Source organism: Corythoichthys intestinalis, chromosome 7 (genome assembly GCF_030265065.1).
Source record: "Corythoichthys intestinalis isolate RoL2023-P3 chromosome 7, ASM3026506v1, whole genome shotgun sequence".
NCBI classification, from domain to species: domain Eukaryota; kingdom Metazoa; phylum Chordata; class Actinopteri; order Syngnathiformes; family Syngnathidae; genus Corythoichthys; species Corythoichthys intestinalis.
In genome coordinates this window covers 26,070,196-26,083,837 of record NC_080401.1, presented here as the reverse complement: position 1 = coordinate 26,083,837, position 13,642 = coordinate 26,070,196, and the positions used below count along the sequence as shown (strand labels likewise).

The following is a 13,642-nucleotide window of genomic DNA, read 5'->3' as shown; positions in this document are numbered from 1 at the left end:
AAAAATGCCCTCCTGTCCAATTTTTTTTTTCCCCCCGAAAATTGAGATTTTAAGATTTCAAATGATGTTTCACAGGGTTTGGGTTAGGGTTAGCATATCGGACAATTTTGAAATTTGGCCAAATTGGGGGTCTCAGAGCGGAACTTGAAATCACCTGAGTGTTTTTCGCCATATATATATACTTTACTGACTTTTGCTGAGTCCTGATAAATGTAGAAATCTGTTTTCTATATGCCTTAGCTATTTCATTCTGGAATAACTTTTTTTCTGTTTCTGTTCTGTTTTTAATGGATGTGTCTTTAGAACATACAGTGGTATGAGAAGGTTTGGGCACCCCTGAAAATTATTATTACTATTATTTTTATTTATATAACCTGGGTTGTCGTCTTCTGGGGGTGTTTGGATAAGAAAGTTCCTTTAACCCTTCAGACCTGCATTTTTTATGCTTGGCAAAAAAAAAAAAAAAAAAAAATCTTCGTTGATTTTTACTGTACACAAATACCAGAACAAAGTGCATTTTTTGGGTCGGGAATATTTCCTGCTTTTATGGGTATTTTTTATTGGTAATGTTAATGTGTTTTAATGAGAAATTAGCACTTACTTTTGCTTTTTTGAAGTTGCGTTTTGTCTCAGCCATTTTCAAAGAGCCAAAAATGGCAAAGAGATTGTGCTAAACCTCATGATTAGATTTCCATGGGTAAAGTTTCGTCCAATCCGCTCCCAGAAGTGGCAATAGCAACTTAATTCAGTGTATTATTGGTTTAGAGACGTGAACGTGTCATGTCCTTCAGCAGCATGCTCAGGTCTAAAGGGGTTGAGAAATATTTAAAAAAACTGATGTAACAAATTTGGGCACTTTTATTGTTCTGTTGAGCTGAATACCTGTAACTTAATAGTGCTTCTTATAGTGCCCTCCATAATTGTTGGATTTATAATAATTATGTGTATTTTAGCTAACAAGGTTCCCTGGGCCTTTGGAAGTGAAACAGCCCCACAGCATCACAGACCCACCCCCATACTTCACAGTGGGTATGAAGTGCTGTCTACACGCCAACAACTTGTTTGGGAGGCATGCACGGAGAAAACCTTTCCTCATTCACAATCATAAACGCAAACGTCTGGAGTTCGCCAAACGGTATTGGGGCTTCAACTGGGACCGTGTGCTTTGGTCAGATGAGACCAAGATTGAGATTTTTGGCAACAAACACTCTAAGTGGGTCTGGCGTGCCACGAAAGATGCGCATGCTGAAAAGCACCTCATACCCACTGTGAAGTATGGGGGTGGGTCAGTGATGCTGTGGGGCTGTTTCGCTTCCAAAGGCCCTGAGAACCTTGTTTGGGTGCATGGCATCATGAATGCTTTGAAATACCAGGACATTTTAAATCCAAATCTGTTCCCCTCTGCCCGAAAGCTGAAGATGGGTCGTCACTGGGTCTTTCAGCAAGACAATGACCCTAAATATATGGCCAAATCTACACAGAAATGGTTCACCAGACACAAAATCAAGCTCCTCCCATGGCCATCTCAGTCCCCAGACCTAAACCCCATTGAAAACCTCTGGGGTGAGCTGGAGAGGAGAGTACAGAGGAGAAGACCCAGATTCCCACTGAATAAATGCACTTGTATTGAAGGTTGGATTTTTCTCTTTTTTCCATTAAGGTCCCATATTATTTAGAAAAAAAAAAATTAGAAGCTAAAAAACAATTATTATTAAAAATCCAATAATTATGGAGGGCACTGTAATTGGAAACTAAAATTGGCATGTGAGCTTATCAAGCCTTTAACCTCAAAGATGAATACATGCAGTCTTGAGAAAATGTATTTCAAGTGGACGATTGCATGTTTGTCTTCGAATCTCCAGCAAAAATTAGCAAAATGGGGGCCTAAAAACAGCTCTTAAAATACATGGATGACAAGATTCAACATGCTCAAAGTCATGGTTTTTGGGTAGGCTACAAAAAAATCTGATACTTCAACTGTCAGTTTCCACTGTGAGCAACATAATGAGAACTGGACCACAAAAAATTCTTATGATGTCTACAAGTGGCAGGCCAAGAAAAATATCAGATGTCATGGAGAAAAGGATGATGTTAATAGGTGAAAGATAGCGTAAATGGTCAAAGACAACCCACAGACAACCGCCAAAGAATTACATAATTTTCCTGCAGATGGTGTCACTGTGCATTGTTCAACAACTCTGCAAAGAGAACAACTCAGCAAGGGGAAGCTGTAAGGGAGAATGACGCGTAAGAAGTCTTTCCTACACACATGCCACAAACACTCGCTTGAGGTATGCAAAAATACATTTGGATAAGCCAGGTTTATTTCACCTCTATACAATATACAGAATGTCAGTGGAAGTCATAAGAAATGTGGAGAAACTGTTATTTTGGCAAAAGGGAGATATACTGAATATTGATTCTTTTTGTTATGTCGGGGTGCCCAAATTTTGCATCTTTATTTTTTTCCATACATAGTCATTTAGTCCAATAAACTTGGGTTTCACTTCTAAAATATTTCACTGCCCATCAGTTGTTTTGATATGTAGAAATCAAATTGCTGATCCAAACATCCAATGATTTATAAATGATAGACATTGGCATGGGTGCCCAAACCTTTTCATGCTACTGAATAGACTTGATTTCATTTGTTGTTGCAATGCATCCCAGAAATAGTAGTAATGATGCTCTTGATAAATGTTAGTTGCAACTTGATTGCAGACATTCATGTATTATACATGCTGGTGACTGAAGACATTTCAACAAGTGTGGTAATACAATGGTGGAAATCTGAAGTCTTTTTAAAATGGGATCTCAGTGGGAAAAAAGACTTACTATGTTTCCATGTTTGTTTTTGTAGAAGTTTCAGGAAATTGAGGAGGCTCATTTGCGACAGATGAAACAGTTAATTAAAAGTTATTCCCATTCCATAGAAGACACCCATGTGCAAGTTGGCCAGGTATGTTGTAGGCCATGTGACTGAAAGACAAATTTCGCTGAGCATTATGTTGTGCTGCAGCATATATTCCGAGTCATTCATCTTTTTGTTTTTGAGTTATTAAGGGAGATTTATTGGCCACTTTTTATCTGTCTGTGTTTTTTATTATATTGTTTTTTATGTATTGCCTTTATTTTCTGCTCTGCTGCAGGTGCACGAGGAATTAAAGCAAAATGTAGAAAACATTGCTATCAGTAACCTCATCCAGAAATTTGCAGAGCTGAAGGGCACTGGCAAGGAGAGACCAGGTACTGTTAACTCATTCAAATGCACGCATACGACTCCAGCTTGCAAAACCACTTTATGAACAAGTCAGCACATCTTACAAAAGATTGAGGACTAAAGCCTTGAGATTTACTCTAGCTTGAAAGATTTAAGCTGTGTAGTACTGTATTGATGAAAGATGCTAAACCGTGACTCATTGGCAAATGCTTGCTTATATCTGTGCTGCAGCCTTAGTTGGTTTTGAGGAGTACATGACAGCTCTTGCACCTGAGGCCGGGAAGAAGAGTCGTGCAAAAGCTTTCAGGATCCCCGGCCTGGGCAAGAGGGACAAGGAGCCAGACTCCACGTGAGCACAATTTGTTTTAGGTTATTTTTACAATTAAAGCAAATTGATTCCTTTGTGTTTGTTTTGCAGGGATTCAGCGGTGACAGAATTACCGGTCAGTATTCCATCTTTTTCACACCTACCACAGCTGGTGCAGGGGACAACAATATGAATCCAACCTGACTGCTAAAACTCATTCTTGTAAAATGCTCTGTATTGTGACAACTGGTGACTGTGTGATAATGACGTAAGCCACAGTCCGGGGCTTCCCAGCTGGTTTTCTAAGAGGCTTTTGTACTGATAAATTGTGCAGTGTCAGAATGCCATATACTGAATATTAATGGAATGAAAGCGTACATTCCAATAACCATCAATCATTATCCTTGATTATATTTTTAGTCAGGCTGTTGTTCATGCTTCATGGGATAATGTTTTGCGTGCCTTTCGTGCTTGCAGAATTCACCCTTTGACGTCGACGATGAAGGGTTTGTCATCCGAGCTGACAGCACTCAGAATGATATCCTTTTCCTCTTCAAAGTGGGATGAAAATTTGGGCACACAATCAACCAATAATAGGATTTGACTTCATTTTTTTTTTTTTTTTTTTTAATAAAAAAATGTTATATGGCTGAGAGAGAGAGATAAGTATTACTTATGAATTATTATATTATTTTTGGAAACCATTTTTTTTTTTTACATTTTTAAGATTGACAAAATAAATCTGTTCTGATTTTTTTTCCCATGAGGATAAGATTAACAGTTTCAGAGCTACCATATATGTGATGTCATAATACTCAGGGGCGTAGGTTTGCATAGGGACGGTAGGGCCATAACACTACCAACTCTTCAGGATGCGTAAATTGTCCTCACTAAATTATAAGCAACCATATTTGCATTATATAATGACTTCAGTTATATAGGTCATTTAGATTGTCTTCACATATTTTGTAAGAATAGAATTGACCCTACGATTATTAAGTGAATTATTTTAATTATGTTCAGTTTACATATATCCCTTTTCACTTGCTGAATGTGTTGGTCCATTTTTCCTCCTCAAACGCACATTTGATTGGCTGATGACTTGTCCCATCCCTTCCCACCACTGCACACCCACTCAGCCCGGCGCAGACGACATGTCGAAAACGTGCCACCTCCTCCGACCCCTTCTAAGAGGAAGGCTATAAGAAGTTTTTTTCGGCCAGCAGCAGCCACTGTAATAAATGTAAAAATGTTGTTGGGGTAGGGAACACACCACTACTTTTGCTACTGAAAGTCCGACCGGCATCAGAGTTAGCATAACATTAAACTGTGAACTTGCTGACCAGCAAAACTCGAATAGGAAGCTGCTTAGAGAGAAGTGTCCTCCTGTATGTTTTTTCTACTCTCAACGTTAATTAAACTAAGAAATGCAGTGAACCGAGGTTTACTCCATCTCCCCAATTTTCATTTTTATTTTATTTACCGTATTGGCACGAATATAAGACGGTGTTTGTTGCAGTGAAATAAGACTGAAAAAGTTGGGGTCTTATATTCGCAGTCTAGACGTTATACCCATTCACGACGCTACATGGCGCCAGATATCATTGAAACGATGTTCTGTCATGACAGATCTCGGCTACTCTCAAGTTTAACCAGTTTGCATTATTTTATTTCAATGTTTTTCCTTATTCAGATTTTTTTCAAGACTACAGTTACAGTTAGACTTCACTTTGATGGTTAATGTAGTTATTGCAATTTTGTTGTTTCATCCCAATAGATTGGTTTATTTACATTTCAAAAACCAGAAGCCATTCATTTACGAATGTGATTGCACTTTAGTTTACATATTTAAATGTTCAGATATTATGATTTGAATGAGGCAAAATAACATTTCTCTCAAATATATTGTTACAATCATTTGTTTCAGATGTACTGTAATTATTTTCTGTATAAAAATTAATTTGGTGTTAAAAAAATCTTTTTTCAAACTTGAGTCTTGAAAAAGAGGGGGTCGTCTTATAATCAGGGCCGTCTTATATTCGGGCCAATACGGTATATAGTCTTAAAGAAGCCCAGAGGGGCTTTCATTTTTTTGTTGAGTTTCACTGTGCTTGTGGACAAAATCAGTAGTGTTCTACCTGAAGGAAGGCACCATTTTTTATTTTTTTTTTTTATTTGTTATTCCCTGACTAAGAAGGTTTTTCAGTTATATTTTATTTATTTCAACACAATGTTGAGTGGTCTTAAGACAAATGTTTATTTATTTCCATACCTGGATAGTTCAGCGATAATGAACAAGTTTAATTTATTATGTAATAATTTATGTTCAAATATTGCGCTTAAAATTTGATCATGAATTAGGTTCATATTTGTGAGAAATGTAGCCCTGACCCCTGTTCAATAATCTGTTTGGGCCTATTAATTGTCTTATTAATGTCCCGTCCCCAGCAAAAAGTGTACAGTACATGCAGGTTATGCTGTTATATCGTCCCTACCAATGTTGAGACCAAACCTACGCCCTTGATAATATTGTGTGTATATGAGGTCATGGACAGTATAAATTGGAATTTCTTGTATTTCTTTGGTATCTCGGTACAGGGAATTGCAACGTGTGGTTAAACCACCATGTTCAGCAACACAGTCGAATAGTGGTTAGCAAGCACACAGATATACAGGATTGGAACGTCGACTCCAGCTTCTCATTCCTGTAATTTCTGTCGATTACAAATCACTTCAGTCAGACTACACAGTAGTTTGCCACGTGGCTTTTTGGACCACACAAACTTTACACTTACAGATCACACTCAACAGGCAGTTTTCACTTAATTTAAGATCATGTGAGTGAGCAGACGGAAAGCCCCAACAGAAACATCGTCAATGGAGCGAAATTAAAAGGTCAGCGGTAAGGGTAATCAACCAAACGATGACATTAATTGCCTCATTGACTCCTAAGTGGGGCTTTTATTTAAAGCTTTGTATCCCAATTAACTGAAATGACTGTGCGCATTAACTTCATTAAAGGGATCCACGGATAGAAAGACTTAGTTTTTTAAAGATAAACGTTATTATGAGTTGAAATAATTTTGTATTGAAACCCCTCTTAATGTTTTCATTTATAAACAATTTGTAAAATTATTTCAACTAGTAGGTCGCCATTGTTGTCGATGTCGCAGGGCGGTGACGCCACATGGTTACGCTGCCGGGCTTCCAGAGTCTGACTAGAGTCTGACTCTAGCGACATAAACATGTCATGTTTAAACCTTTCAATTTGAACCAGAAATGAACATTAATGAGCTTGAGAGCACTGTTGATATTTCATAAAACGAGCAGCAAAAGGAAAAGGAAAGACTGGATGAGAAGAGACGAGAGTAGGGGGGAAAAAAATGGTGTTCTGCCAAAATGTGCTACACTGGCAAAATGTGCTACAAGAGGTGAATTTGACACCCAAAGTAATACCGTGCGCTAAGCCTGAACGATATATCGTTTAAACATCGCCATCGCGATGTCCGCGTGCGCGATAGTCCAATCGCAAGCACGTGCGATAGTTTTTATTTTTTTTAATCCACATACGCCTTGCTTTCTGGTCTGCGCACAGCCTCACACCCTCCCTCTCCCAGCCCTTTGTTCCTCTCAGTTACTGCGGCACTTGCTTATTAAAGTTAACGATGGCTTTGATTTGGCCAAAGAAGCAGACTTCATACGGGCATCTGTCAATCATCGTTTAACTTGTTAAACAGTTTCTGCAAGGAAGCCGCGCTGGAATGAATGTGTGTGTGTGGAGACGTTGGAGACATATAAATGCCAGAACTGATCATGAGGAGTTTGACATTTCTACATGTCACTCCAACGGTCACAGCTAAGGGAGATAAACAGAAGCATTTAATAAAGCCAAGCATTTATCTACTACAGTACTTTATTCTTGTTCAAAAATGATTTGGTTGGACAGTTATGTTTAAAACTGATCATAATTATGACATTTGAAGTGCTTAAAAACCATTTATTTATATACATTTTTTAAATCACTTTGGGGGAAAAAGTGAGGAAAAAAAACATGTCTTGTATGTATCTCTTTCCAATGCTAAATCTGAATAAATACATTGAGAACAAAAAACACACACACAAAAAAAAAAATGGGGGGGTGCTACTTTGCGGTTTTTCACTTATCGCGGTGGGTTCTGGTCCACATTAACCGCAAAAAACGAGGGATCACTGTACACTGTGGTGATGGTGAGTCATCTAAAGTCTTTACAAACAGCTATTCAAGTCATCTAGTGAAAATTTCTTTAAAAAAAATATATATATCATTTTTTTTACATATCGCAATATATCGCAAACCCCCCAAAAATCGCAACAATAGTTTTTTCCAATATCGTTCAGGCCTACCGTGCGCTTTCAGCTTGTTTTGTTTAGATGCATACAGCCAACATACTAAAGATGCCTTAGGAAAATACGTGAACGTAGTAATCTCAAATAAGGGTGGTTTAAATATGCTACGTGGCTATTGTGGTCAACAGATCAACAATCTGCTTTAAAGCTACCACAAGAAACTACAATACTTAAAAGTATGACAGGGAAACGCATGCAAAAAATATTTTGAGGCACTTTTGAGGAAAAGGTAATAAGACTCAATAAAACCACAAATAGTAAGTACTCGTCGCTTTTAACCGACGAGCACATGTGTTGGACGTCTCGCTGCGTTGAAGGAATTGCAGTAATCCGGTCGTATTCGTCAAGTGAGTGACAATCACCCAGAGCATCCATAAAACGTGGCGCCCTGCGTAGGTCAAAACATCTACTAAATATTATTGATATTTAAATTAATGACAATATTTTATGTGTTTCTAATAACGTATTTTAGTAAAAGAGAACAGTTGTGGCTTATTAGAGCCTGCAAGTCTTTAAGTCCGAGATTCCCTTAAAATCTAAAAAAAGAAATTCATGCCAAACTGCTTTACACCAGTATTGACAGTGTTGAAAAACTCTGTAATGCCTGGGTGTCCAGATCTGTTTATCATTTCTAACGCTCGCTGGACCTGACAGCCTCGAGATAACAATTGCTGTCTTTGTCATTTAGTCTTTTCTCATTACACACAGCCACATGTGACAAGGAGTGAAAATGGAGACGGGAAATGGTTGGGTATTTTGCTGATGTGCCATCTCCTCTGTTACTCATCTGTGCTGGTTTTTATGACCTTTCTGTATTCTGGCATCTTCTCTGTGCTCTGAATTAATCCACTATAATTTATTTCTTCTCTCCAAGGCCTCTTTCCTAATGCAGAAATATCAACTGGACCTACTACTTCTGAAATATTAGGTCATTTGCTCACCAGTTGTCATAGCTACTTTGTTGATAATCTCAATTCTTTTTTTAAAAGATTAATTGGACATTAAACTGAGTAGGACGAAACATTACAGCATATTTTTGATTGGTCCTCCTTGACTCATGCTCCTCTTCACGCTGCTCTAAAGAGAAGAACTTCTACTCCAGTGACTCAGACTTTGACGATGAGGAGCCCAAGAAGTTTCAAATCCAAATCAGACCGGTGGCCAATAGCAGTCGCAGCAGCACTGCTGCTTGTGAGAAGGAGCTGAAAGCCACTGTGGGGACTCTCACCCTCCCACCCAACAGAGGGGTATAGTGTGATCAATACGAATTTTTGTGCATCTTGATTAAAAGGGTCATCCTAAAGCAGGGGTCGGCAACCCAAAATGTTAAAAGACCCATGTTGGACCAAAAAACAAGGAAGAAATTTATCTGGAGCCACAAAAAATTAAAAGCCATATAATGAAGGCAACACATGCTGTGTGTATCAATATTAGCAATATTAGCCTACTGTCAAAATGACAAAGTTGGCTAAAAATACATCATGAGCCTTCATGATTAAATGGTTATTTTCCCTGCAGTTCATCCTATAGAGAATGACGCACCATGTCACTACTCTGTTGTACGATGCTACCGCAAGTTTAACTTCATTACATTTTTTATGAATTATTAGAATGTTTTTGTCATGTTTGTCCTCCTAAAGAAACCATATTAAAACAAAAAATACTAGTCCTCCTCAAAAAATGTGTTCATTATCATTAAGTTCATTATTTTCTGTAATGTACTGATAAACATTAGACTTTCATATATTTTAGATTCATTACACACAACTGAAGTAGTTCAAGCCTTTAATTGTTTTAATATTGATGAATTTGGCAAAAAAGTCAAGTAAAACCAAAAAACACACACAACGGAAGTAGTTCAAGCCTTTTATTGTTTTAATATTGATGAATTTGGCAAAAAAGTCAAGTAAAACCAAAAATCCCTTTAAAAAAAAAAAAAAAAAAAAAAAAAAAAAAAAAGAGCATATCATGAAAAGGTACTCAAAAGAAGCTACTAACTTAATCATCTGAATCAACTAATTAACTCAAAACCCCTGCGAAAGATTCCTGAGGCTTTTAAAACTCCCAGCCTGGTTCATTACTCAAAACCGCAGTCATGGGCAAGACTGCCGACCTGACTGCTGCCCAGAAGGCCATCATTGACACCCTCAAGCAAGAGGCTAAGACACAGAAAGAAATTTCTGAGCGAGTAGGCTGTTCCCAGAGTGCTGTATCAAGGCACCTCAGTGGGAAGTCTGTGGGAAGGAAAAAATGTGGCAGGAAATGCACAACCAGAAGAGGTGACCGCACCCTGAGAAATTGTGAAGAAGGGTTGATTCCAGACCTTGGGGGACCTGCAGAAACAGTGGACTGAGTCTGGAGTAGAAACATCCAGAGCCACCGTGCACAGGCGTGTGCTGGTAATGGGCTACAGGTGCCGCATTCCCCAGGTCAAGCCACTTTTGAACCTGAAACAGCGGCAGATGCACCTTACCTGGGCTACAGAGAAGCAGCATTGGACATTTGCTCAGTGGTCCAAAGTACTTTTTTCAGATGAAAGCAAATTTTGCATGTCATTCGGAAATCAAGGTGCCAGAGTTTGGAAGAAGACTGGGGAGAACAAAATGCCAAAATGCCTGTAGTTCAGTGTCAAGTACCCACAGTCAGTGATGGTCTGGGGTGCCATGTCAGCTGCTGGTGTTGGTCTACTGTGTTTTATCAAGGGCACGATCAATGTAGCTAGCTATCAGGAGATTTTGGAGCACTTCATGCGTCCATCTGCTGAAAAGCTTTATGGAGATTAAGATTTCATTTTTCAGCACGACCTGGCACCTGCTCACAGTGCCAAAACCACTGGTAAATGGTTTACTGACCATGGGTTTACTGTGCTCAATTGGCCTGCAAACTCTCCTGACCTGCACCCCATGGAGAATCTGGGGATATTGTCAAGAGGAAGTTGAGAGACACCAGACCCAACACTGTGGATGAGCTTAAGGTCGAAGCATCCTGGGCCTCCATAACACCTCAGCAGTGCCACAGGCTGATTGCCTCTACGCCACACCGCATTGAAGCAGTCATTTCTGCAAAAGGATTCCCGGCCAAGTATTGAGTGCATAGCTGATATAATTAATTGGAGGTTTACTTTTTTTGTATTGGTCGGATGAAATATGCTAATTTAATTTTTTTGGTTTTTCTTTTTTGCCAAAATCATCAATATTAAAACAATAAAAGGCTTGAACTACTTCAGTTGTGTGTAATGAATCTAAAATATATGAAAGCCTAATGTTTATCAGTACATTACAGAAAATAATGAACTTTATCACAATATGCACATTTTTTGAGAAGGACTAGTATATTTCCCTCCCCCATGTTTTTCCATTTTCAAACATATTTGTAAAAGCTCCAGGGCGCCACTAGGGCAGTGCTTAAGAGCCGCATGTGGCTCTAGAGCCGCAGGTTGCCGCCCCCTGACCTAAAGCATTATTTAAAAACTAAACATTGCAAGATAATGTTGTTGTTTTTTTTTGCCTGGCATGTAAAGTTAAGATTTCCTTTTTGTATTTCAGGCAAATGTCAAAAGACATCTTTCCAGTAAGTTATTTTTATGGTTTTTAGACTGGAATATTTAGTTTTATCCAGTTCATTTTATTTCAGAGCATTGAATCTATTACAGCTGTATTGCTCTAGTGATAAAACTCACTATTTATGCTTCAGGTTGGAGACACACAGGAAGGACAGTTTATTTTAAGAAGAAAAGGGAAAAATTAAGATTTACTAGTTGAGCCGCAAAGTGCAGTACAAAGAAGTTAGCGAAGAAGAACTTTGACATTGAGTGGTCTGAAAGGTGACATAGGCCAACAGGGTCCATGTAATGTGAATTTACTATCAGAGGTGGGTAGAGTAGCCAAAAATTTGACTCAAGTGACAGTAGCATTACTTTTAATAATATTACTCAAGTAAAAGTAGTTGTCCAAAAAATGAACTTAAGTACTGGTTAAGTATTTGGTGAAAAGAATACTCAAGTAATGAGTAACATTGTGAATAACTACTTATATTTTTGTTGGATTTTTTTTTTCTCCTGAGCACAAAGTTATCTATATGAACTGTTGCTATAATAATACTGTACAATAACCCATTTCATAACCACATCAAGCCAAAGAAAAAAAAAACCTCATTGAATTCCGACTAGAGAAAAATTTTTACATAGATGAAGCATTATTTGTCCAAAGAGCATGAGTGCCCTCTGGTGGAGAAAACGGTTCCTAGTTTGAAGTGAAGAGTTCCTTCATAATTACTATTTTGAAATGAAAAGGGTCATATCTCCGGTTTTCCGTGGTCAATCGGTGCAAAGTAAAAACTGGGCGAGCGGTTAAAATCCGCGCCTTCGAGTCATGTTGAGGGCAGCGCTCTATATCAAATACTTCATTTTTTACGGTGCTTTAAAGACACCACATAGTTGAACAGGCTGGTGTGAAGAAAGAACGGCAAGCTTGCATCTGATTCGCATAATGGAGTCATGTGATTATTGTTGCGACATCTCATTGGTGAAATCGGTAGAGCTACTCTGAGCATCGCTGGCAAAAAACATAATGAATCTAATACTCTACGTATGTAGAATAAAGAACAAAAATGTAATGACTCTTGTGTAGCCCAAAGTAGCAGAGTATGAGTAGCGTATTTTCTTCACAAATCTATTCAAGTCAGAAGTATAGCTTAGTAAAACTACTCTTAGAAGTACATTTACTTGAGTAACTTTTTGAGAAAAATGTAACGCTTTACTACCCGCCTCTGTGTATTATTAAATTAAAATTAAAACCCTTATTAAGAATGTATACGTAAAAGCCTAAAAAAGAGCTGGCACTCTCTGGCCCACAGTTTTGATGACTGACTTGACGCATTCATGCCGGGGGTCAACCTTCAATAATGCACTGTGACAAGTGAAATCCGCTTCGTTGATTCATTCATTATTTGTTACACGTATCCTCTTGACGGTTGCTGGGGAGATGAAGCCTGTACCAGCTGACTATGGACAGGAGGTACACTCTGATTTGGTCTCCACCAATTGCAGAAAATCTAGTCTGCATTTTGTACTTTAACTGCGCAGGCGTACCTTTCATGTACACCTCTGCCCAAGGACAATTAACGTTGGCAGATGACATGATCTGTAGTGAAATTAGGGAGAATTTGGAAGGATATTTACAAAGTCTTGCGCTGAAATGATGTATACATTGAGGCCGCAGGTAAATAGAGATAGCGAGGGTGGAAAAATTTAAATGAATAGATTGCAGCAGAGCGGATGACGTTGAAGGCGTGTTATGTGACACACAAACCTCTGTTAGGATGAAGGACTACATTTCTTAGGCAGTAGTGTGACCGGCCATTATGTATTACCTGGAGGCAGTTGCCCTGTAAAGAAAATAAGAACCAGAGCAGGAGGTGGAAATGTTGAGCTTCTTTCTAAGAATGACCAAGTTGAATAAGATGAGAACTGAGCTCACTAAAAGGGACAGCCAAGGATAGATGTTTTGGGTTGGGGACAACATCACACAGAGAAAGCTGTTTTTTGGACATTTAGCGATAGTAAGTTTAGTGACACAAGGCTGATGAGGATGGAGCTGCCAGGAAAGAGAGCTCAAGAAAGAACTCATAGAAAGACGAGAGATTTAATGAGGGAACCATGAGTGCAGTTAGTCTTGGAGAGGAGGCTGCAGAAGACAATTTTTGGTGGTCAAGCAAAAATCAGTTTCACA

The 13,642-nt window shown here is 38.5% G+C and overlaps 1 protein-coding gene across 1 annotated transcript in view; it reads left to right on the top strand.

Annotated features, from left to right (window-relative positions):
• The window catches only part of fcho1 (FCH and mu domain containing endocytic adaptor 1), a 109,185-nt gene that overhangs the window by 49,923 nt on the left and 45,620 nt on the right, over positions 1-13,642 (top strand). Inside the window, exons 8-14 of the mRNA XM_057841082.1 lie at positions 2,861-2,959; positions 3,150-3,246; positions 3,452-3,569; positions 3,639-3,663; positions 4,005-4,065; positions 8,985-9,160; positions 11,459-11,483. Of these exons, the coding sequence (XP_057697065.1) occupies positions 2,861-2,959; positions 3,150-3,246; positions 3,452-3,569; positions 3,639-3,663; positions 4,005-4,065; positions 8,985-9,160; positions 11,459-11,483 (601 nt within the window). The remainder of the gene's footprint in view (positions 1-2,860; positions 2,960-3,149; positions 3,247-3,451; positions 3,570-3,638; positions 3,664-4,004; positions 4,066-8,984; positions 9,161-11,458; positions 11,484-13,642) is intronic.